We start from the raw sequence: 25,535 nt of genomic DNA on the forward strand, positions 1-25,535 counted from the left end.
ATGGGGACTGCGCTGCCCCTTTTCCTCCTCCTGCCCCTACTCAGCAGTTCACATGAAACAGGTGAGGAGCAAGGCTAGACATACGGGTCTCCTGGCAAGAAGACAGGGAGTGGGATTCCTTGGTCACTGAGAGAGGAGGCACCCCAGACCTGAGTTTCTGAGGATTCAGGGCAGATGGGAAGAGGGATTGTTCAGGGGTGTGGGACTGGAGGAGCACATGCACCCTGGTCACTGGGAACTAAACTATACTTTTGAGTCCCCAGGACCAGGTATGACTTTGCAACTGAGGCTGAAGGAGTCTTTTCCACAAAATTCCTATGACTCCAGCTTCCTGGTCTTGCTTGAGAAGGTAATTCTTTGGATGGGACTGTGTATGCTTGGAATGGGATCTGTTTGCACTGCTCAGTGGGGTCTGGCTGTTTCAGGGGTGTGTGTGAAGTCATCTTATACCTCTCCCTCTAACCCTTCCTCTTCTCCAGCTCTGCCTGCTCCTCCAGCTCCCCCCAGGGACCAATGTTACCCTCCACCATGCAAGATCCTCCCAGCACATCACCTGCAAAGCCTGAGAGCAGCTAAGCCCTGTGCCCCTCTTGGCTGGGGCATTTGACCACTGGGGTATAGGCCGTACTCAGCAGGCCCTCATCTGCAGAGGAGCAGTAAACATTCTGAATTCATTCAACTCTGTGTCTGTGAGCATGGTTCTGGCAGGACATGTGTTGGACCTCAGGTCTGATTCTCCCTTCAGGGTTGCTGAGCAGTGGGGCCGGTGATGGACACTCTACCTCAACACCAGCATCATAGGCTATAAGGAAATCTGGGCATGAGCCATCTGGGGCAACACACACTGGACACACTTCAAGCTGAGGTCTTCAGGGATGTGGGGATAGAAAAGGAACACTAATTGAGTTTATACTTGGTGGCAGGCACGATGCTTTCCCACTCTGATGTCTGCAGCAGTCTTAACCATAGTGGGTTTTTCTTCTGTCGTCAACACTGATGGCCCCATATGTGTCAGAAAGAACTATGTTCCATGGAGGGTTCAATGACTGGGTTTTTTTTGGAAGTTTTTTTTTGGAAGGCCTCTTTCCAGGTGCTTCTGGGTTGGACTCAAATCAGCAACCTTTTGGTTAGCATCTGAAGGCATTAACTATTTGTACCACCCAGGGACAGATATAGTATATTGATGTCATTAATTTACAGATGAGGATATTGAGGCTTAAGAGAATGTCACTTGCCTCAAGTCCCTTCACAGTGGTAAGGTTAGTCGCCGACGTGAGCAGGAGGCTTAAACCTGATTTTCATTTGATCTCCCTTTGCTTGAGCATTTGGGCTGACTCAGGAACCTCACATAGGGATGTGGACAGAACACCACCCTAGACAGTCTGCTAACCCAGGGATCAATCTGGGTGGGATATGGGGTGCAAGGCAGCTCAGGTGGGCGATGAGTTTAACTCAAAAGCTCCTTGTAATAGGAGAGCCAACTAGGTCCCAGTGGTGGGAAGAGAGGGTTGTCAGCAGTGCCACATGGGCCCTGTCTCCAATCTGGCCAACTTTCTTATTCTCTCAGAACCTCATTTTCTTACCTTCAAAACAAGGAAAATAATAGCTCCTGCTGTAGTATTGCTGGGAGGATAACAGATGATAAGCTATCCAGGGCACATACCATATGTAAATGGGCATGGATGGTAAGTTTTGTTATCACAGCAGAAATCTGGTCCAAACTGATACAATTCTAGTCCCCTTAGGGGCTCAGGGTTCTCCTTAGCACTTAGCGGTAACCCTGCCTACACCCAGTAACAGCAGCCAGACGGGCTTGCACCTAATTTAGTGGGTTAAATTCAAGAGGAGACCTTGAACAAATGATTTTCATACTAAGTGCGTTTCATCTCCAAAAGGGAGCTAACACCCACCTATTAGGTTCTTTGGGAGGATTAAATGGCATTGTACACCTGACACCATGGAGGACCCAGCCCATGATGGGCCCTGTATAACTAGTAGCTGCTCAGAGCTGCTGGACAAAATGTGACTTGGGAATAAAAGGGTCAGGCCCCTGAATTCCACTGATATGAGACAAAGTGTGCGGGGTGGGTGTTTGTCTGGTTTCAGTGTTAAACTCAGTCAGGGTTTGGGCAGTGTCTCCAGCACCTCAGTCTCAGGTGGAAAACCAGGCCAAGAAGCACGGAAGCTTCCATCGGGCATGAAGTGGAGTTGGGAGGGCCCACAGAAGTCAGGGCATTTCACTGGGGTCATTGTGTCTCTACCTACCCCATAACTGACCTATCTCCCAGCAACCACTCTCCCATGGTGGCCCCAGAGCCTGAAGCTAAGAGGCATTCCTCCTCTTTCCCCAGACTAGCCTCTCAGGGAGCTGAGGAAAGAACATCACCACCAGGGGAAGGCGAGGACATAGAATCACCAGCAGACATGTTTTGGATTTCCTCATTCCAAAGTTCACAGTGCACACCAAAGGGAGTTGGGCAAGAGCCCACAGCCACCTGGCCAAGTCAGGCCGTTTCCTCATTCACAAAACGAGGGCAGTGGACAAAAAGCAGTCTCTGTGGTCTCAGTCCCACAACGATGATGAAGCTGTCCTCAAAGGCAGGTCTGGGAGGGAGGAACACTGACAGGGATGGTGAGAGTTAGAGCTCAGAGCTCCGAGGGCTGAGACTCCTCCATCAGCTGCTGCAGGTGACAGGCTGCCTGGTCTAGTTTCGCCAACTCCATTTGGAGGGAAGACAGCTGCCAGAGGAGAGAAGACTGTGAGGACTCAGGGATGGAGGCTGCCTGCTCCCAGTCAGCGTTCCCTCAGGAGCTCCATGGGTTTCCTAGGCATCCTTCCCCAGTCTCACCCTGTGCTGCCGCTGCATCTCTGCCTCCCCTTGGGATGAGGTCTGACCTCGGAGGCCTTCAAGCTGCTTCTGCAACTTGTGTCTTCGGGTAGCCAGCAGAGGTAGATGAGTCTGGGGGTCCACCAGGCCCTGGGGGACAGGGAGAGAAGGTTGACTCTACAGAGCTGCCCGGCCTCCTTCCTTATTCTGTCTCCTCCCTATCCTTTATATAGAGTCCACCTCCCCAGATTTCATCTGAAAAACCTCCCTTTCCTCCAATTATCTGGTCACCTGCAGCTCCATGAAGATCTGAATGGTGCCAGTGAGTGGAGCCTGGGCCCAGCCGGTGGGAGCTGCCACACCTGCGGGGAGGAGGCTCATGGCCCCGCAGTGGCTCAGAGTGCCCAGGGGCTCCAAGAAGGCCTGGAAGAGGTCCTGCTCATCCTGCTCTGAGCTCTGCAGCAGCACTGAGGGCAACAAGGGGCACCAGGTCAAGTGGACATCCATCCTTCCCAGCCTGTGTGCTTCTGACTCTGGGGTCTGTCCATCAGGAGTTCCCCAGTCCACCCCTTTTTCTCACAGGTGCCCAGTGCCCAGCACCCCTCTCACCTCGGGGCCGGGCTTTGGTGAGCTGGTATGTGGCCCGGAGAGCTCGCAGTGCCTGCACAGCCTCCTGGACCCGGGAGAAGCGCCGCTCTAACTCGGGCTGGTGCCAGTGCTCCTGGGGATGGGGACCAAAGCTGGCAAGCAGGATCCCTCCTCAGCTCATCCTCCCCCATCTCCCAGGACACCAAGATCTGCCTTCTCCACCATATAAGATTCACCACCTCAAGGGATGAAACATGGTGTGCACACAACAGTCACCCTCAAAGATCTTAGACAATCTGTGGCTAACATCTAACTAGTAACCCCTGGTTTAGGAAGGTAAACAACCAAACATTAATTTAACAATACATTATCCAAAAGTCACAAAACCAACAGACTGCAAAAAAAAATTGTTTGAATTGTTATTCTTTAAAAGGTTTGTTGTTTTGTTTTTATTTGGGGGGGATGAAGTTATTAGCGCTCAACACTGCACTGACATTGCCACGTTGCCATGAGTGGGAACTGCCTTGAGAACAATGGGTTTTGTTCTTGTTTTTTTTCATTACCGCCTCCCCTAACTCTCATCAGTCATGGCATGTAGTAGCTCCAGTTCAACAATGGAGGAAACTGAGGCACAGTCACACACTAGTGCCACACTAGCAAAAGTCCTTCTCCTGACCACCACACGACTATCCCCTCAGGAGCCTGGCAAGAGTAATGACAGTAACTTGCAGTAACGACCCACCTTCCTGAAGGCAGGTGAGCAGACAACGGGCCATCATTACCAATAACACCGTTGCGGCAAACCCTGTCATGAGCACACCAAGTTCTAACTACTAGACTACCAGAAACCCTTTCAGGAGACTGCTTGCCCAGCCTAACCCCAAGACACCACATCCGAGTGTAACTCACCAAGCTGCAGGCACTGGGGTAGGGGGCAACACAGATGCTGGGGGCAGAGGAGCAATCTGGCCTGGTGGGCAGTCGCTGCCAGAGCTCCTCAGCCAGAAAGGGCATTAGCGGGGCGAGGAGGCGGAGGCCAACATCCGCACAGGAAAACAGAATCTGAGGAGGCTCCAAGGGGCGGGGGGAGCGCGCCAGCAGTGGCTTCACTGCCTCCTGGGGAGGAACACAACAGGTCAGAGGACAGGCCAAAGCTACCTCAGTCCTCCCCAGGGTGGGAACACTGTGGATAAAGGACAGTCCCTGGGAGAGAGAAGGGGCAGAAGCACTCAGCAGTGCCCGGCCATGCTCTGGAGTGTGAGAGAAGAGGGATGTCTACAACAGTGATTTCCCCAGGGAGTTGGGAATACTATTTCCAGAGAGGTGTGTGCACGCAGGTGGCTTCAAAACATTCATGAAAAGGGATTTAAGACAATGGAATTTTCCACGACCTTTTGGAATCAGCCCCCTTGTAGTTTAGAAGGAGAAGCACTGAGTGTCCTGTTTATGAGCACAGGGTTTTAAGGTGGTGAGACGCAGTGAACTAGGGTAGTAGTTCTTCGTGTGGTCCCTGCTGACTGAGAAGTTCTGAAGTGTGGAATCTGTGTAACAAGCCCTCTGGATGCCCCAGAAGCAGACACCAAGTCTGAGAAGCCCTGGTGTGAAGCATGCTCCAGGTCTCTCACTCAGCAAGGGGCTGGCACGAATCCCTGTCAGCCTCAGATCCTAATGTCCAGAAGTCTCCCTTCCTCCCTCCTTCCTGGCAGGCAGGAAACAATAATCAGGCTGCCCCACAGAGATGAGTCCCAGGAATGAGGGGACCACAGGAACTTAAGTTGGAACCTGGAGTCAAGAATTAGAAGCAGGTCTGCGGTGTGGAAACATGAGACGTGCTCCTGGCTTCACTCACCAGGTAGGTGTCACACAGGTTGTGGAGCCAGAAATGGTGCAGGGAGTGGGTGACCAGCGAGAGCTCGAGATTGAGGAAGCCCCGCTCACACTCCTGGGCGGTGTGGGCGAGGCGGCTCAGAACCCAGGAATCCATGGGGGATGAGGGAGACAGCTGTGGGCAGAAGAGGATTAAGGAGAGGAATGGCGTCCCTCCTGCTCACCCCCTTTTCTGCTGCACGTTTCTCTCAGAGTTGCCTTCTTAAGGCACCTCTCAGGAGCACCTCTTTCTGTTCTTTTACCTCCTCTACAGGCTGGGGTATAAAGTTCTCCCCCAGAGCATTGAGGATAAAGCGCAGGGCATTCCAGATCTTGTTGCAGAAATGTCGAGAGCTCAAGACCTCAGAGACAGATAGATTTAGATCACCCCCTGGCAGGAGAGGAAAACAAGGGGGTCAGTGCATGGCAGCAGTAGCAGCAGGAGCAGCACAGGAAGCCCCCAGGGTTGGCACCCCAACATCTCTCTCACATGGAGCTGGCCCAGGCTTACCTAGGGCTCCATGGGAGCACAGTGTGAATCTCAGGGCATCAGTCCCACACTCAGGGATCCCATGAGGGAAGTCCTTTCTCTGCAATGAGAGGATAAGGGGGTAGCAGATGCCTCCAAGGCTGCAGGGCCAGGAGCCTGGGTTGTGGAAGAAACTGGAAGCTGAGAGCCAGAGGCTGGGAGTGAGGCCCACCTGGGCTGCTACTGCAATTGTCAGCTCTGAGGGATCCAGGTTTCCTCCCCTCAGCTTCTCCTGCAGCACCTGGGGAAGGGTGAGTAGTTCTGGGGCTTTGATCAAAGGCGACGCCCACTGATCCCCACACCTCCACCCTTCCTCAAATGCCCCTCCTGGCTCCCTCACACTGGAACGGCATCAAGACCTGCAGCTCTGCCCCAGTGATGATGTCCCGCGGGTCCAGCACATTTCCCAGAGACTTGCTCATCTTCCGGCCCTGCCGGTCTCGAACCATGGAGTGAAGAAGCACCTGGGAGAAGGGAGGGGATCAGCAAGCAGGACTGGGAGAGCCCTTCCTTGGAGGGTCCCTTGGGATCTCTGGTCTCTGCACTTTGGAGATTAGGGTAGGAAACGAATCTGGAAAAAGGAATCAGGAATGCAGAACATGCTGCACTGGGCATTCAAAGAGGGAGGACAAGGTCTGGGGAAAGCTGGGATCAGAGGCCAGGGCAGGGCCCTGGAGGGTTGTTACCTTGTTGAAGGGGAGCTGTCCTGTGAGCTGGGTCCCCAGCATGGCCATGCGGCCCACCCAAAACAGCAGGAGGTCACTACCCGTCTCCAAAAGTGACAGGGGGTAGAAACGAGCCAGGTCTGGAGTCTAGGCGGTGAAAACAGCTGTCAGAGGCCCGAGACCCTGGGGCTGTAGCTCTTCTCAAGACTTTCCAGGCACCCAGTGTGGTCCACTTGCTTCACCCCACCATCAGCCTCTCTCCCTCAGCCCACCTCACCTCTTGTGGCCAGCCCAGAGCAGAAAAGGGGAAAAGAGCTGACGAGAACCACGTGTCTAAAACATCAGGGTCTGGAAAACAGATTTAAAGAATGGGGACAATTGAAACCTTAGCTTCTAAAACCTCAGACAGATGCTGCCTTCCCACCCTCCCCACTCCCACCCTCCAGAGACCAGGTGTCTGGACCTCTGCCCCAGTTCTACCTTTCCCAACCCTACCTTCTCCATCTCCAATCTGCTCCCCTCAAAAAGCCATACCCTCTCACAACACAGGCACTCACCCCTCTCCAAGGTCAGCTCTGCCCCCGGCTTCCCTGTCAGTTCTGCAGCTGCCTCTCTGGCCTCGGCCTCTGACCTCCCAACCACCCAACAGCCTTCTCCATCATTCTGTGAAAGAAGTAGGATGAGATGAGTGAGGAAGAGCTGATGGGAATCAACACACTCCAGTTTCAGGTTCCCTCCTGGGGTCTTGGGGTGGCCAGCATCCTCCGGGGGTAAAGACATGGGCATGTGAAGTGACAAAGATGGGGAACTCTGATAGGCAAGACACTGGCACTGGAAATCTTCTGATTCCTAAGGCTCTTTCATGCCAATCCAGGCCTTGGCGGCCCCCTCTTACAAACCTTTGCCTGGTCCTCTACCACCAGGTAGGCTGGGATCCGATGGCCCCACCACAGCTGCCGGGAGACACACCAGTCCCTGCAGAGAGGACACTGTGATTTCTCAGCATGACCAGTGGGTCCCCAACCTCATGAGACTGTCCCTCAGCCTTACCCAATGTGGGAAAACCAGTGCTGCCAGTTTTTCTTGTGGAAGGTTGGATGGAGCTCCAGGGTCCCCAACTCTACGGCCTAGAAGGCAAGTGGCCTTCAGAGGTGCTTCCCTTCCTGCCTGTGCAGTCCCTTCCCCCTCCTATCCCCCCCCCCCATGGAACACGTGATCTCTGTTGAAGACTAGAGAGGGCTCCCCACCCACTGCGAATTTCCCAGGCTAGAGTGAACGCAAGAGGAAGCCCTGGAGGCACAGTGGGTTAAGTGTCGGGCTGCTCACTGCAAGGTGGGTGGCTCAAGTCCACTGGCTACTGGGAGAAAGATGAGACCACCTGCTCCTGTAAAAATGTACACTCTCAGAAACCCTTAGAAGCAGTTCTTTTCTATCCTAAATGGGAACTATGAGTCAGAATCGACTCAACTGCCAGTGGTTTGGTTTGGGTTTTTCAGTGGGGGCACAAGTCAGCCTTCCAATCCCACACGACACTCCCCTCATTGACCACAGCCAGAGAGAACTTTGGGCAGGAGATCCTCCAGCTTCCTTCCAATTCCAGACCCCAGGCCCATCCCGACACTGCAGCCTCACCTTGGCAGCCTGCTTCCCCATTTCTCGGCAGCGGACGAACCACTGGCTCTTCAGTAGGTACTCTACCACATCCCCAGAGCGGCTGAAAAGGAGCAAGAGTGAGTGTGCCACGCACCAGCCCTGCACCCTTCCCCTGGGACGTGGGGCCCAGTATGTGCTTGGTAACAAGGGGACAGTGGTGAGTGAAACTGATCCAGTACATGGGTACAGAGCCATCCCAGTGCCAGTCTGCAGCCTCATCTACCCCCTGTTTACATGGGGCTACCTGCAAATGGGCAGCATCATGGGGTGGCTTTGGAGCCCCCGGAACAGCCCTCGCTCCCTCAATGCAGACACAATCCTCTCCCGGGCCACAAACCGTTGAAGACCCTAGGGTAAAAGCAGCAAGGGTACAGGTTAGAGGCCTCTAGGAAAACACGAGAGTAGGAGGGGGCACAAAACACCCAGGCTGGTACCACCTGCAGCCAGTCCCCACAGAGCGAGGTCATGGTTCCGTCCTCTGCGATGACACTTAGGGGGCTCAAGCCATGCCGGGCTCCCATCTCAGCATCAGTAGGACTGTGGGCTGGAGTCACCTTCACTGCCCCTGGCGGAGTAGAGGGGCGGTGAGCACTTAATCTTGCCCTTGACAGTTCCCTTTCCACATATATCACCACCATCCACACCTCTCCACCCCTCCTTCTCTTCTCTCTGCCTCCCTTTCATTCCCCACGCCCAGTTAGACTGCCCTGGCTGGGCCTTTGCCTGCCTCACTTCCTTCTTCTCCCTCTCCTCTAGGCCACCCTGGCTTCTTCCTTCTCCAGGTCCTAACACAACTGCCATTCACCTGTGCCCATGTGTGGCTGGACAGCAGAGTCCGTGATGAGAGGGAGAAGCTGCCCAGACAAGGGGTGACGAAGCTGCCGCCCATGTAGATGCTGAAGAGAAAGGAGCTGGGTCAAGAAGAGCACACGTGGCTGGTGGGAAGGTTTAGTCTGGGCATACGAGCCCCTAGGAATAAATCAGAGGGTGAAAACTCAGAAGGGAAAGAACTGTAGCAAGGGGCCAGAGAGTAAGCACTTGAGGCTTTGTGGGACAAGGGGCAAATTCAGTCTCTGCTACAATTCCTGTGTTCTGCCCCTGCAGTAGGGCTCGACACCGCAGCCACAGATTTATTTAATAAATGAGTATGATTTATATAAACCCAGGGAAGCGGATCAGATTTGGCTCACAGTCCATAGTTTGTCAATTCCCCCAGCCCAGTGCAGGATTACCCAGTAAATTAAACATGGGTTTATTTATGCTTACTTACTAATCTATAATGAACACTTTCATTATAGATTAGTAAAGCAGCAAAGGTTCTGCTTCCAGGTATGGCTGGCATCTGTCTCTCTCAGTACCATAGCACCTTCCTATAGAATCAAAGCCTCTTTTCAAATGTATACTCCCTGACAGGAACAGAGGAACCAATAAGCAAGGTAAGCACAGACTTACTTGTGTTTACTTACTAATTGTGTTTACATACTAATCTGTAATAAGATATCATGTTTTCAAAAAACACATGATTACATGTGTTATCTGTCATGATACCTAACTACAGATTAGTAAGTAAGCTCAAGTAAGCCTGTGCTTACCTTGATTACTGGTATCTGTGCCTGTTAGAGAAAAAAAAGTAACATCAGGGAGGAAAGGGAGTAGAATCTGAGCCAGTGAAGAGCTGAGACGAAAGCAGATGTCTTAGGAAAAGGAGTGGAAACAGGTGAGAAGGCGCCATCTTTAAAGAAAGGGAAGAGAAAGGTATAGGGCAGGTTGGCCAGGGTGGCAGGAGCACCATTCATACTGTGTATCGGGAATCGTCGGGGTGAACAGCCACAGCCACGTCTCCAGGCAACGTCTCTGGCCTCGTGGTTCCCACCACAACCTCTGCATCTGAAGACAAACATCCGCACACTTATCCCTGGACACCACTCCCACCACTCACTCCCAACACTGTTAAGGATGGAAAGGGGAGGGGATGGGGAGCAGGAGCAGTAACTAGAGACAATTAGGACCAGTTCTATAGAAGCCTGGGCTTTTCCCTGCTACCAAATGACAAGAGGCCTTAGAGGCTGTCTTGTGCTAAGAATTCCTCAATGACTTGAGCGGAAGAAACAAGGGAAGGAGATTAATAAAAGCAACTACAGTCCTTGCTTAGGAGCCCTGGTGGCGCAATGGTTGAGCACTCAGCTGCTAACTGAAAAGTCAGAGGTTTGAACCTACTAGCCACTCCACCAGAGAAGATAAGGTGGTCTGTTTACAGCCTTAGAAACCCTATGGTGCAGTTCAACTCTATCCTATTGGGTCACTAGGAGTTGGAACCCACTAGATGCCACCCAAGAAAAACAACAGTTGGTGCCCAGAGTACACTGGGAGTTTTTAGGGTCCTAATCATAAAAGGAGTCCTAGTGCGGCACTGTGGGTTAATGTGTCAGACTGCAAAGCCATTTGAACTGCAAGGTCGGCAGTTCAAGCTCACCAGCTACTCCTTGGAAACCCTTTACAGGGTCGCTATGGGTCAGAACCAACTCGACGGCACTTAACAACAACAAAATCATAAATCCAGTGTACTCTGCAGGGTGAGCACCAGATCTTCATATAAGCCACCTCCTCTGACTAGTCCAGTTCAGCTCTTTTCTGAACTCTTCAGAACATTTACCATTCAAAGCACACTTTCCTGAACAGCTGACTTCTGCTGAGCTACACCAAACTCCAAGAGGACAATACCCTGCACTTTTCTTACAGCCCCCAGAATAGTCAAGAAATGTGCCCAAAGTAACGCTCACCCAACAGAGGTACCTTATGCCCTTCTCACCAGATTTCCCATTAGCCCACAGGCTTAAGAAAACGGGACGGAGAGGTCAGTGGACTACACTCACCAGGCTCTCCATCCACGGGGAAGGCAACAGAAATCAGGAGACCAAAAGAGACTGGGGTGGGACAGCCGGGCAGTTGGAGCTCCGTGCGGCCTTGCAGGGGCCGGTTCTCCACCTGGAGGGGGTGAGGAAGCAGTGTCCGAGGGCAGCCTTTCTGCAAGGCTCACACCCACACCTCCCACTCCAGCCTCCCTGCAGTCCTTAAAAAGATGCAGGGCTGCCAACCTCTCTCACCTAATTTTTTTTTTTAACTTTTTTTTTTGATGTGCAACTATTGCTATTATCTGTTAACAAAATTTCCCACCACCTTTACCAGAAGCTCCATGTCCACTAAGCAATGAAGTCCCCTTTCTCTCCCTCCTCCAACCTGTCCCTGGTTACCACTAATGATTTTACATTAGTGTAATCATAAAGTACGTGTCCCTTTATGATTGACTTATTTCACTCAGCAAGTTTTCAAGGTCTGTCCAAGTTGTAGAATATATCAGGACTTTATCTCTCTTACTGGTTCATTATATGTATGGACCACATTGTGTCTATCCATTCATCAGTGGATGAACTTTTAGGTTGTTTCCATATTTTGGCTATTGTGACTAATGCTACAATGAAACATAGACAGGAATGATGTGATAATCTGGGGAATGAAAACAGATACTAGCAATATTCTAAGGTTTTAAAATGGGCCCCTCACCTAATTCTTGTGATAGTAAATATTTGCAGAGCAATTAGGACACAACCAGGAATTACGCTAACACTTCACACGTGAGTCCTTATTTAATCCTCACACCACTCCAGAACACAGGCCCCTCCATCAAATCTAATTTACGATTGAGGAAGCTGAGGCTTTACAAGGCTAAATGATCTGCCAAATGTCACACAGCTGTCAGGTGGCAGGACTGGAACTTGAATCCTGGCAGTCTGGCTTCAGAGTCTGAGCTCTTACCCACTCTTCTATCTTGTAAACTTGCTTCTCTTCCTCAGCCTCACCTCAATATCCGAGATGGCTGATCTTAAAGCACATGACCAGTTGACAAGCTGCCGGTTCCGGTACAACAGCCCCGCCTCATAGAGTCGCACAAACGCTTCTGTCACGGCCACTGAGGAGCCCTAGGATATGCTGAGTGTCCACATCCAACAGTTCCTTCTCAGTCCAGGACCCCACTCAGGACCCAAGCATTCTCACAGCCTCCTGTAGGATCAGCATTGGACTGCGAACCACAAGGTCAGCAGTTCAAACACCAGCTGCTCCTCAGAAACCCTATACAGGTCGCTGTGAGTTGGAACCAACTCGACAGCACTTAACAACAACAAGCCCCAGTGTAAGGGGCCCTAGTGGCACACTGGTTATCCCAAAGGTTCAAACCCACCAGTGGTTCTGTGGGAGAAAAGACCTGGTGATGTGCTCCCATAAGACTGGAGGTGGTGGTGAGACATCAAGTCAGTTTCCAGTCAAGGCAACCCTGTGTACAGTTTCTGAGGCTATCAATCTTTACAGGAGCAGAAAGTCTCTTCTTTCTCCCTCGAAGAGGCTGGTAGATATGAACTGCTGACCTTGCAGTTAACAGCCCAACTCATAACCCACTACACCACCAGGGCTCCTTCCCATAAAGATTGTTGTTGTGAAGTGCCATCGAGTCAGTCCCATAAAGATTACAGCCTATACCCAAAGTGGGGGGGCTACAAAGGCAAGAAGCAACTAGCTTACAAGCTTTCAAGAGGGAACCTAGATCCAGAGGGCATGGAGGAAGGTAGAATCTCCACTGAGTAGTATCCAATCTGTCTAGGCGGGGCTTATGAAGGGAGATGCGGATGGGTCTCTTGCGATACAATAGTGAATAATTGTTATCAGGACTGATTGTGAGGGTTATAAATGTAAAGGTTGACGTTTTGTAGCAAGGAGGGGAGTGATTAACTTTGCAGTCTAGGAGCAGAGGTCCCTGGGACCATCAAGGGAGAAAAGCGGAGAGTAGGATCCTACCCAGAGAAACAGTGACACCAGAGATGGAGGAAGAGACGATGACATGGAGAGATGGAGCAGCTGGGGACTTTAGACCCAGAGAGGGAGAGGGGCTGTGTGCTGATGCCCGGGGAGCTGGCTTGTAGGGTATACCCTTTGGTTGGTTGATGATGCATTGAGGGGATTGTAACCATGGCAATGAAACAATATATGACAGGATGACTGTAAAACTAATGTTCTCCCATGTAAACGATCACATAATTCACAATGAAACATTTAAAAAAAAAAAGATTACAGCCTATGACATCAGGAGGCAGTTCTACTCTCCTACTATGAGTTAGAATTGACTTTGCAGCATGCACACACACACATCAAAGCACACAACAGCCAGCTTCCCTGCATAGATCTCTAAACCCTGTAAGTCACCCCTGCCCAGAGACCAAGGCAGTAACACTCACAGCGTCCATAGTGAAGCATTCTCGATCCCAGTCCAAGGAGGCCCCCAGCATGCGGAGCTGCTCACAGATCTCGCCACCTTTCCTGTGTCCAGGGAGAACTTTCATCAGCATGGCCTGAGCACCTCTATGGAAGCAGGCTGAGTGAAGCCCCAAAGTGCTGAGTGCCAAGGGAAAGAAAGTTGAATATGGTATCAATGCAGCTTCCAGCAGCTAATGGAGACAGACACACAATCCCATATGGGGCCAGCTGCTAACTGAAAGGTTCACAATTCAAAGCCACCCACCAACCCTACGGGAGAAAGATCTAATGATCTGTTCCTATTAAAAGGTTACAACTGAGAAAACCCTATGGAGGGCAGTTCGACTCTGTCACATGGGGTTTTGAGTGAAAATCGATGCAATGATAACTAACAACAGACATTAAAAGAAGCACAAAGTTCTACAGTAAGAGACCCCAACCCAGTCACTGCCGTCAAGTCCATTTTGACTCAGAGACCCTACAGAGCAGACTAGAACTCTCCTTAGGGTTCCGAGACTACAGATCTTTACAGGAGTAGTCATTTTTCTCCCAAAGAGCAGCTGGTGGGTTTGAACCGCCAACCTTCCAGTTAGCAGTCCCATACTTATACTATAGTGCCACCAGGGCTCCTACAGTAACAGAGGGGGCAGCCAATTTGTGGGAAATCCAAGGACGCTTCATAGAGGAGACAGCATTTGAAAACAGACCTGGAAGAATGAGAGTGATTTCAATAGCTGGAAAGTGAGAACAGATGAATGGAGAGGTCTGATATGTAGGCAAGAGAATAAACGGCCAAAGGAAAACAGAAAAGAAATGAATTCACAGACATATTCAGTCATCACTTGTTTCTAACTCATGACAACCTCATGTATGTCAGAGTACAGGTGCAATTCATACGAGTTTTAGAGGTGGTTTTTTGGGGAGTACATTGCCAGGCTTTTCTTCCAAAGCACCTCTGGATGAATCTGAACCACCAACCTTTCAGTTAGGAGTCAAGCACATTAACTGCTTGTACCACCCAGTGACTCCGCCCAGACCACAGATGGGACTTAACCTATATATTAAGAAAAGGATATAGTTTTTTCCCTCAAAATGCCATAGCTTCACAGAGGAGACTAGACCAATGGTGTTTAACAAGAAATATAATTCACACCACATATGCAATAGTATATTTTCTATTAGCCACGTTAAAAAAATGAAAAGAAACAGCTGGATTTAATTTGAATATTACATTATTTAAACCAATATAGCTACAGGGTAGCTTGCTTATTTTTTTTCACACTTGCAATGGAATTGATTTCAACTCATGGAGACCCCACGTGTGTCACAGAACTGTGTTCCATAAACACATACATATATGTATTTACACACACCTTTCAGCTAAGAGCCATGTGCAAACCATTTATACCACCCAGGGTCCTATTTACATAAACACACATATATAGTACTGCATATGAGCTCTGGTAGCATAGTAGCTACGAATCCGGCTGTGAACTGAAATCCAGCAGTTCGAAACTACCGGCTGTTCTGCGGGAGAAAGATGAGGCTTTCTGCTCCTGTAAAGATTTACAGCCTTGGAAATCCTGTACGGGGTCGCTATAAGTCGGAACCGACTCCATGGCACATAACAACAACAACAACAACAATATATCTTAAGACATTACATCTCTGACAAAAATGAGGGCTGCGGTGGGTAGGGCCATGAATTACAAGTCAGGAAAAAAATAGGCTGGGAATCGGGAACCCAAACCTCTGCTCCTCATACTCACTCCTCCTTCCATTTCCACACTTCCCTCAGGAAGGCTTCCCGGCTCAGCTCATGTCTCCTCACTCCCCGCTCCTTCCAAAGCTGTTTCTCCACCACAGCCTACAGTAGAAGGTGCAAATAAACTAAGGATAAGGTTGCTTTGGAAGGGGGGATAAAATCTTTTTCCACTAAAAAAAGGAGAAAACCTACTTGCGTAGCTATTCCTGCATGATCTGAACCAGGAACCCATAGCACCTGATCCCCTCGCATCCGATGCCTGAAGTGAAATACCATCCCGTTTACATGCTACCTCATGCCTTCCACCTCCCCACCCTCCACTTTGCTATTTTCACTCCAAGAACTCAAGCAACCTCATTCCCCTCTCACCAGCGCACAAGGGCATCCTGCACAGCCACTGTAAGGGCATGGCCAATGTGCAGGGAGCCAGTCACGTTTGGGGGTGGTATGCACATGGAAAAAGTCTGGCCTGTGGCCTGGGACAGCCGGGCCTAGGAAAGAGAAAAGTCCAAGAACAAAGCACGATTAGATGTTACCTGAGGGAATAGCGCCCTCTGGTGTCTCCTGGGCAGAAGGAACTGCAAAGAACTACCCTGCAAACAACAGGGAAAGGAGGGGCCTGCCAGCAGAAAGGTTTGCAAGTGCCAGGGACCAAAGACATATTCTCCCACAGTTTTTGGAGCTGGATCTGCATTATAGCCGGCTATGAGCTCCAGATTCCATGGGTTACGCAGTTTCTCCCGTCCCTGCCAGGTACCAACCTGATATTCTGGTTTGAAGAAGCCCTCTCGCTCCCACCAGGAATACCAGGCAGCCTCAACATATTGGGGGCTATATGCAGGAGGCAGGCGCCCAGAGACATCTGTGAAGGCAGACAAAAGTTCTGCTAACTACCAAACTTCGAGTCCATGCTGCATTTCAGCAGACCAAATGGGCCATTAAAATGTGTGAGAAAAGGTCATTAAGTTCCTTCCTGAGTTACCTTTCTTTTCACCAGGTTCCGTGGGGATTTCATACAAAACTATCTCCTTAGGAGTCCAGGCCTTACTGGATCCTGCATGTGACTAGAGGTAGGTGGATAGGTGTCAGAGGATACCCCAACCATAAGAATCCCAAACCCTTTTTCCCCCGCAGTTCCCTCCAACTTTTCCCAGTGACTCGAATTGTCTGACCCCTAACCTTGTTCTTCCCAGTTACTCCAGCCTCCAGGGCTGCCTGCCTCTCCCGTAGGCGCTTCTGTTTTGCTTCACGGTTCCTCCGGGAAATGGAGGATCCATGGGGCTCCGGCTGGGTGGAAAGACACCTAGGCCTGGGGAGGCCCCATGAGGGCCTCAGCCCGCAAAGTGGAGGTCGAAAAGAGGCCACAGGCAAATGAGGCATCAGGAGTGCCTGGATAGGGCCCAGATCTGTTCCAGACAGAGCATATTAGGATTCTGGAGTGTGGAACACTACCCCGTTTTATGGTTACACCCCCACCCCCACCCCCATTCCTCATAGCCCTCTTCTTGCTAGCCCTGGTCCATTATCCTAAGTATCTGTACCCTCCCACACAACCCTTCCTCTGCAGACTAGAGTCAAGTCCCTGCCCAACAACATATGCATCTACGAAACGGGGGTGACCTCTGACACACGGGAGTAAGGTGAGGATTCGGGGAGATGAGGGACATCTGAGCGCTCGGGAATTGGGTAACTGCGATCTTCGTGCATCCAGTTTACAGTCCGCAATGCCCTCAGGCCAGCGCAGCCTGGCTTTCCCGCCCGGCCTCAGCTCACCAGCCGGCCTACCGAAATCCCAGGTCGCCCAGCTACGGCGGCTGGGACTGGGAACACCGCGAGTCCGGCACCGGAACGTAAGTAGCTGTCGCGCGGTGGAGGGAGGCGGGGCTCACTCAGACGCATGCGCGACATCTCGGGCCTCCCCGCCCCTTCCGCCTCCAATTGGTCCAATAGCGCCCAGGCCGAAGTGCCAGCGGCAGCGAAGGGGTTGATGCCGTGTGGAGGCGACTCGGCGGCTGGGTTCGTTTCCACAACTTTTATTAAATGAGAAAAATCTCGTACGTATAAAAAAATCACCTGAGTTCTGAGGCCGCCTCAACTAGGCTGGCTCGGCCCGCCTAGTCCCGCCCGCCCAATCCAGCCCTGTCTCCGCACACTCAGGAGCTGTGCTTCTGCCGCTTCCAGAAGCGCTTGACGTCGCTGTGCCCGGCCGGCGTGACCACCATGAGCCGCTTGGCGGAGTTCTCGAACACGAGCACGCCCAGCTCCCGCGCGTGGGCTAGCAACAGCTCAAAATCCACCTGCGACAGGAACTGGTTATACAAGACGCCTGGGGTCCGCAGAACAAAAGTGGAGAGAGAGAAAGAAGGAAAACGTAAGGTTCCGTGCTACCAGCCCCTCAAAAGCAGTAGGCTGGGCTTGCCTTCCCTCCACCAAAACTGCACCACTCATCTCCACTGGTCTGCTCTACGTTAATAGTGAGAGCCAGCCTTTTTCTGGAAGGCAATCTAATAATACAATATACACCATTAATGTTCAAAACCACAGAAATTACTGGATTATCTACTCCACTTTCTTCTAGCTAAATCCAACTTGCACTGATTTCTGCCACTTTATTTACTGCTACCCACCCACCCCAAAACAAAATGTCTTGCCAAGTTTTCTCTCTCAGATCCAACAGAAAACAAAAATTAAATAGATGTGCTTTTTAGGCTCATCAAGACTGAATTGTCCTTCTTCTGGCCAACGACCAATCCCCTCACCCTCAGTGAAGCGGAGTCTATCCCTTTCCAGCTCCCACAGCCGAATCTGGTCCGTAATGGTGGGGGGCAGTACAGGGGTCTGCAGAGACAAGGAGTGGCTGTAGGGATTCAGGGAGACTGTCCAGACAACTCCAGCCCGCCCCCATTCAATCCCCAGACTTGACTGCTCCTCTCATTTCTAGCTTCTTAGCAACAGGTGCCTGTAATTGCCAATCTCCAGCAGCTTGGGACCTAGTTTGTACCTGTTTGAGCATCACTGGGTGGGCCCTTGTTCTTAAGAAATGGATGATCTAGGAAAACAGACAAGAATGGAATCAGGGATAGAGTAAAAGGGCAAGAGAGTCATCTGAGCTGTCACCTAATGTCACCGAGTATCATCTTACTCTGTTAAAAACGCATAGTCACATTCCCATTGCCAACCCTGGTCATGTCTGCTATTCCTTATCTGACACTTTTGTCCTTTCCAGAGCCTAGTTTTGCTTTCTTTTCTTTAAAGTCATAGCAGCTAATTTTTGTTTGTGAAAGCAGGTTCCGAGCTAAATGCTTTCCCTTTATTATCTCATTGAATCCCCCAATGACCTTGTAATGTAGGCGCTGTCATTATTCCCATTTTCCAGATGAGGAAACTGAAGTTCACAGAAATAAGCAACCAGGCCTGGTTTACACAGCTAGAATGTAGTGGGGCCAAGACACAAATCCAGATCTACTTCCTCCCTCTTAAGGGTCTGACTGTTCCCACACCAAGGCTCTGACTTCTGTGTGCCTGCTGCTCAAACACAGACAACTCCCCACTCACCTAATGTAAAACACTGGCTGTGAGCCTTTTGTAATGGAACCACTTGTACCCCACGTCCCAAGTGCAGCCCATTTTCCCACACCCCAGTGAGCTACCTGCTGGGCTGTGATGCCACTGGCAATGGCCTGCTGCACACTCTCTCGGGTCACCTGCGCCACCACCATGTTGGGGAAGCGATAGAGCATCTCAGAGAAGAGGGCAATGAGAGCAATCTGCAGCTCCGACTCTGACAGGGAAAGAGGAGATGAGGACCCCCACAGCCAAACCCCATCAAGGTCCTCCTTCCTTCAGGTGTGACGAGGAACATCTTGGGGAGATGTGAACATAAGCCAGTGTTCCCTCCTGTATTCTGTATCCCACCCGCAGCCTGCCCTCCCAGACCTCTGTCCGTCCTCACCCGTGTAGGCATACAGTCGATAATTGGTTTCCACGACGATGAAGCCAGGCTGGTGTGCAGTGCCCCCAACCCCGGAGACACCTGATGAGAGATTGATGGCCAGGCGTGTGGGGTAGTAACGCCGAGATTTCCTCTGGAAGGACAGTAAGGAAGGGCAGAGGGTCCTCTCAGGTGTCACTGCCTGAACCTCAGATCCCTCTCACTGCACAGAACCTTAGCCTCTAACCTCTCTCCCAACAGGGACCCAAGCATGCAATCCTGGCAACTACCTGAGACTCCTCTGGTTTCTGAAAACCAAAGCAACATACCACCCTGGCTCATCCCTAGAAGCCTTGTATCTGGGCGCTCATACCTTCCTCTGGAACACCAGTCCAAACTCACGCAGATGTTGCAGGAAGTTCAACAGAGAATCACTCATACCTTCCACAGAGTAGTCCTGGAAAAGAAGGTGACCTGCTAGGTACAAGTCCATCCCCTCCTCTTTCCCCAACCCCATATACTTGTGCCCTGGTTCCCATCTCTGACTGGTCTTTGTTCACCTTTATTTCCTTGCTCTACTGCTCCAAAATCTAGCTTCCCCTTCCTACCACCCACCTCTCAGTCTACCCACCCAAGCCCCTAGCTTCAGCCCCCTACTTACCTTGCCAAGGGTAGAGAAGCTAAGTTGGAAGAGGAAGGAGAGAATTTCCACTAGGTCCATTCCCCGGCTCTAAGGAGGATAAGGCAGAGACAAAGTGGGGAGGGATAAGAAGGAGGAAAAGGGAGAAGAGGGACAGAGAAGATAAAATCAGGGAACAGAGTCTGGGGGAAAGGCAGGAGTAACTCTCATTAGGTGTGGTCTTGGGACAAGCAGAGCATGCTGGCAAGCAGGCCTGGCCTTACCTGGGCTGTCTGCAGATACTGCAGCATGAAGTACCAGAGCTGGGCAGGGGTATCCAGTAGCAGGAACTGGAAGCCAGCAGAAGTAATACAGGGTGGCTCTCCAGGCTCAGCACTAGGAGCACAGATAGAGATGATGGTGGCAATGTGTAGAATGCAAAGAAAGGCCATCATACCCATTTGCCCTCTCATTTTTTGGGTTTACTTCTGTTTTAGGTATCTCTGGTGTTACTCCACCCATCTCTCATTTTTTTCAGGTAGCCCCTCCAATCCTAACCCTCCCGTAGATGCTCAATGTAGCATGGACCCAAGGAGAGAGCAAAGCAGAACTGTTGTACCTCTTCATGAGCCCAGCCTGACTAAGGAGCTGGGCCAAGTCCTGGCTGACGGCTGCACTGGGGGAGCCCACCATGAAGTGCAGGACCACCTGAGGAACAGAAGAAAATGGAGAGACTGATACCTGTAAGGGCTACGGGAACGAGCAGCACAAGTAAAGATAGAGAGTCCCAAGTCCTCACCTCCCATCGCTCCTCAGCGTACTTGTCCAGGGAGGGAACATCCCGGGCGTGCTTGTCTGGTCCCAGCTGACTTGTGTCATCGGACCAGGCCTTCCCCCTATGGTCAGGAGGGGCCAAGAGTACGGAACCTGGCCTGTGTTTCTACCCATCCCTTGCTCCCTTTCCATGTTCATTCCCATGGACTATGGGAAGGGCAGGGGGTGGCATTTTCTACCCCATATAGCTACATCTGGTCCAACTGATTCCTTTATAAAAGGAATCAGTTCCAAAAGTACACCTACAATATTCCAGAGAGGCCCCTTAAGAATTAACCCCCAAGTCACCTTCCCTGTCCCAGTTTAGGAAGAGACAGAAGTAACATACCCACCCAGCAGGGCAATGCGGAGGTTCTGGCGGAAGACAGGGTTGAGGATGAGGCCCTGGAGACCACCAGGGAGAAGCTGGGTGTGCCAGATACGGAGACCACTCAGCAACCCTGTACTTTCCTCCTGAGCCCTGCAATGGAAGCAGAGAGGTGAGTGGGTGTCTAGAAAGCAAAAAAAAAGGAGGCTCATAAAAGTTTCAATTTCTGCCTTTTCTGCATCAGAGATCCTTAGAGCAGTGCTCCAGAGTGAAATCAATGTCACCTTACATTTCTTTACTATAAGGCATTACATTATCACAGCCTTTCAATATCCATCCTGAATCTCCAAAGGAAAAATACAGTGGAGAGTTTCTTAATTAAGTGTTTTGTGGCATAACTATTAATACTTCCTGGAAGCATTCCATGGAACATTAGTTTGGGAAATAATGCTATTGGGAAATTTGTATCTGGCTGAGAATTCAGTAGAGACTCACTTGTTAAAGTCCTTCTTCACCCACAGGGCTACAGCAGCTTGTGGCAAAGGCTGTTCCAGAAAGAGCATCCGCATCACCCAGTTTTTAGCCAGAGGTGGGAGCTCCCTGTAGAAAGGTAAAGGTCAAACTTTAAAGTCAGATGTTTCCTTATCTATGCCATCAACAGTTTTCAAATGTCTTATCTCACCCCCTCACCACTTTATGTCTTGCCACCACCACCATCAACACCATCACCCCTCTATAACATCCAACTCTTTCAAGGTTGCTACACTTCTAACCATGATAATTTATTCAAGTCTAGAGGCCACCATTATATCCTCCAATCCCCGCCCCAGCCGCCAGCAGCACATGGTCCCTGTCATGAAGGGGATCCTCACCTGAAGACAGCCAAACAGGTTGCAGGATGTCCATATAACCGGTCCAATACCCCGGGGCTCAAGCCTCCTAAGAATTCCTGCAGGTTCCGGCATTGTAGGTGTACTCGATTCAGTCCACCTCTAGAAGGGGTGCTCTCCATCACCTAAGAGATGCATGTTAGAAGAGCACTTCCACGCTAATATCCTTCACCTTTCACATCCTGATTCCAGATCCAGCCACCTCTATGATAGCCCATCTTTTCTGTGTTTTCCTTTCCTATGTCACCCACCTCCTCCTGATTCTCCCAAACCTGATCAACCTTCCTTTCTTTCCTGCCTCCTCACCCTCTATTGCTACCCTCCACTCCAGCCTTCTCTCGGTTTCCTACTGATGGAATTGTTGATAATCGCATACTTGCAAAATCATTTTGTATTTCAAGAACTTGTGTCATTTTTAGTTGAGTAGCTAAAGAAATCCACATTCCCTGGTAAGATCAGTCTCTGAGCTCTAAATCTGCTAGTCCTTCTCATCTTCAATTTCTGAACCCCTTCTGCTAGGAATCGCAACAAATTACCTCTCCCCGCCACCGATTTCCCCAAGTCTCCTTCACCTCATTCACCCTGATCCCACATCATCCTATCTCCTAACTTCTTCCCTACTTTCATCCCATTCCTCACCTCACTCAGTTTTCTCTCACTCCACCTCCACTCCCGCCCTTCTGGGTACCCCTCACCACTGTATGTCGATACCCCTAGCGCACCCCGAGTCTCGAGCAGACGCTTAATGGGATTTGGTGTCTCGCATTGGCTCTCAGGTATAGGGGAAAGAATGGTGGGTGGATGAGAGAAAGACTGGGAAAGAGACGAAGGATTTCACAGCCAGGAACCCAGAGTGTAGGACTCAGAAGAACGGGAAGGAGTGGGAAAGTAGGGAGGAGAACAATATGAGCTGCACTCCGCTACCGCGAAGCATACTGGGAATTGGAGTCTTGTTCCCGTCCAACTCCAAGCAGAGTGAAGAGCGCCTGACTACAACTCCCGAAAAGCACGACGGGAAACGGGATGGAGAGAGGCAGGTTTTTAATTGACAGAGCCGGGATCACGGTAGCCGGGCCTTTTCGTTCCGCGGCGCTCTACACCCACGCTGTTAACGGCTTGTCTAAACGGCGTCCGCGGGAGGCACAGTCCTAGGGTTAGATAGGTCCTGAGGGCTTCCCAGTGAGGCGGCGTGGTAATGAGTTCAGTAGACTTAGAGACGTGGGAAACTGAATTCTTTGAGCTCAGTTGTTGCTAAGTGCCCTAAAGTTGGTTCCGACTCAAAGCGACCCTGTATAGGATGCCCGAGGAGCAGCTAGTGAGTTTGAACCGCCGACCTTGCTATTCAAACCGACCTTGAAGTCGAGTGCTTATCCTGCGGCGCCACACCAGTACTCCGCGTACAATCGTGGTAATACACGATCCAGAACGTGTGCTCGAGTTTGGAGTTACACGACCCAGTGCGCCTCTCTTGGCCAGCAAGTCCTCAATAAATCATTTCCAGCCAATGGCGTCACTAGGGGAGTGGGAGAGGGAGGATAGACCACACTGGGTAACGCTGTCTGAAGCAGTGACACAAAAATAAGTGTCTATAAAGTTTTCGTGCCGTGTTTGAGCACAAATTGATTTTTTATAAACATAGCCCTGTATTTCTTGAGCGTATGAGTGCAGCCATTTTGCTAACAAAACTTTTGTTTAGCTAGAAGTAAATATAATCAAGCACTGCCTGAGAGCATCTTATACATACTCCCCAGCCTGTCCTTGTCTCTTAAATGTATGTTTTTAACTATTTCCGCTTGGAATGTTAATGATTTCCTGGCTCTGCCTGGGGCCTGATCCCTGTTTGTGTAACTTCTGATATGGAGTGACCATCTGGACAGAGAGGCGCCAGGATGGTTAATCCTGCCATCCTTTAAGATGTTTATTGGGGCTTCTTCAAGAGACCCCTTAGTGGTTTATTATGTGTGCTTGAGTTATAGCCCACCTGCATGTAGAACTGGACTAACTTTGCTAAGATTGTAAAGTACTGTCAAGTTCCGATTTGCCACCCCCAGTGTAAGGAGCAGCTGGTAGGTTTGAACTGCCGACCTTGGGGTTAGCAATCCAGCGCCACACCAGGACCCGATTGCTTGCTAAGAAGTAGTATAAAACTTCCTTGTAATCAAGAGTCAAGTGAACACCAATTAAATCAGCCTGCTTGCTGTGGGACTTTCTGTTAGCCAACTTCCTAATAATAAAGGCTTTTCTCTTTCTCTGTTTTACCAGGAGTGGCTATTGATTGAACTCAATTGTTCCAGGGCATCAAACCCAAAACTTTGGGTTAACATTAATTTAAAACAACAAAAATATTTTTGTAACCCAGTTTACATGTGTAATATACCAACAAGGCTATACCTCTATACTGATTTACTTTTTGAACCTTATGAGTTGGAATCCACTTGAAGGCTGTGGGTGTGGTTTGAATGAGCTGTCATTATTATCTAATTACAATGAGACATCAAATGTGGTTTCCTCTGCATGCGATACTGTAATTTAAAAGTGTGATTTTAATTTTGCTAATTGGTTATGTCATTACTGTACCATTACATTCAGTGATATATGGGAATTACTATTTACAGTAACAACTACAAAAAGGACTAGCACTTTTGCAAACACAAAAGGATTCGATCCTCAATCTTATGATCCAAAGCCAGACGCCTTATACATTAGGCCACGTGGTCATGAATAGCAGAGAAACACTGTCAGATATAGTGCTGGAAAATGAGCCCCTCAGGTTGGAAGGCACTCAAAACGCGAGTGGGGAAGAGATGCCTCCTCAAAGTAGAGTTGACCATGATGACGCGAATGGAGTAAAGTCCGTGGGAGTAAAGCCCTCAGGACCGTCATTTGCTGATGGGGCACAACTCAAAATGAAGAGGAACAGCTATAAACATCCATTAATAATTGGAACATGAAATGTACAAAGTATGAATCTAGGAAAATTGGATGTCAAAAATGAACTGGAAAGCATAAACATTGATATCGTAGGCATTAGTGAGATGAAATGGACTGGTATTGGCTATTTTGAATTTGACAACCACGTGGTTTACTATGCCGGAAATGACAAATTGAAGAGGAATGGTGTTGCATTCATCGTCAAAAAGAACATATCAAGATCAGTCATGAGGTACAACGCTGTCTGTGATAGGATAACATCCATGCGCCTATAGGGAAAACCAAGGAGCTCTGATAGCATAGTGGTTACGCATCAGGCTGCAAACCGCAAGGTCAGCAGTTCGAAACTACCACCTGTTCCACGGGAGAAAGATGAGGCTTTCTGCTCCTGTAAAGATTTACAGCCTCGGAAACCCTGTACAGGGTCACTATAAGTTGGAACCAACTCCACGGCACATAACAAAATCAACAGGGAAGACCAGTTAATACCACTATTACTCAAATTTATGCACCAAGCACTAAAGCCAGTGAGGATGAAATAGAAGAATTCTACCAACTTCTTCTATCTGAAATCTATCAAACATGCAATCAAGATATATAGATCATTACTGGTGATTGAAATGCAAAGGTTGGGAGCAAAGAGGAAGCATCAGTAGTTGGAAAATATGGCCTTCGTGATAGAAATGATGCTGGAGATCGCATGATAGAATTCTGCAAAATCTATGATTTGTCCATTTCAAATACCTTGTTTAGACAGCGTAAGAGACGACTGTACACATGGGCCTCACCAGATGGAATACTTAGAAATCAAATTGACTACAGCTG

At 50.0% G+C, this 25,535-nt stretch overlaps 3 protein-coding genes across 3 annotated transcripts; 1 reads left to right on the forward strand and 2 right to left on the reverse strand.

Moving 5' to 3' along the window:
- Positions 1–566, forward strand: SFTA2 (surfactant associated 2). Its single transcript, XM_006875681.1, has 3 exons — positions 1–61; positions 264–349; positions 480–566. The coding sequence occupies exons 1-3, from the start codon at positions 1–3 to the stop codon at positions 564–566; spliced, it is 234 nt and encodes a 77-aa protein (XP_006875743.1).
- Positions 567–2,646: 2,080 nt separating this feature from the next.
- On the reverse strand, positions 2,647–19,293 carry VARS2 (valyl-tRNA synthetase 2, mitochondrial). Its single transcript, XM_006875682.1, has 30 exons — positions 19,271–19,293; positions 16,378–16,597; positions 16,181–16,262; positions 15,960–16,060; positions 15,568–15,689; positions 15,391–15,457; positions 15,203–15,300; positions 13,415–13,496; positions 11,987–12,106; positions 11,003–11,114; positions 9,928–10,016; positions 8,935–9,025; positions 8,567–8,694; positions 8,374–8,477; positions 8,109–8,190; positions 7,527–7,603; positions 7,376–7,451; positions 7,034–7,139; positions 6,754–6,824; positions 6,498–6,623; positions 6,171–6,275; positions 5,984–6,052; positions 5,794–5,872; positions 5,546–5,673; positions 5,266–5,418; positions 4,326–4,532; positions 3,438–3,549; positions 3,120–3,295; positions 2,850–2,978; positions 2,647–2,739 (listed from the first exon to the last, which is right to left on the reverse strand). Exons 2-30 carry the CDS (start codon positions 16,576–16,578, stop codon positions 2,647–2,649), a joined length of 3,186 nt encoding a protein of 1,061 aa, XP_006875744.1. The 5' UTR covers positions 16,579–16,597; positions 19,271–19,293.
- GTF2H4 (general transcription factor IIH, polypeptide 4, 52kDa) lies at positions 17,224–22,574 on the reverse strand. Its single transcript, XM_006875618.1, has 14 exons — positions 22,475–22,574; positions 21,762–21,904; positions 21,385–21,489; positions 20,911–21,042; positions 20,548–20,644; positions 20,368–20,456; positions 20,033–20,144; positions 19,791–19,859; positions 19,503–19,586; positions 19,151–19,283; positions 18,849–18,979; positions 18,200–18,247; positions 17,958–18,036; positions 17,224–17,524 (listed from the first exon to the last, which is right to left on the reverse strand). Exons 2-14 carry the CDS (start codon positions 21,899–21,901, stop codon positions 17,352–17,354), a joined length of 1,392 nt encoding a protein of 463 aa, XP_006875680.1. The 5' UTR covers positions 21,902–21,904; positions 22,475–22,574; the 3' UTR covers positions 17,224–17,351.
- Positions 22,575–25,535: the final 2,961 nt, after the last annotated feature.

Source organism: Chrysochloris asiatica, unplaced genomic scaffold, assembly GCF_000296735.1.
Source record: "Chrysochloris asiatica unplaced genomic scaffold, ChrAsi1.0 scaffold00333, whole genome shotgun sequence".
In the NCBI taxonomy this organism is placed as follows: domain Eukaryota; kingdom Metazoa; phylum Chordata; class Mammalia; order Afrosoricida; family Chrysochloridae; genus Chrysochloris; species Chrysochloris asiatica.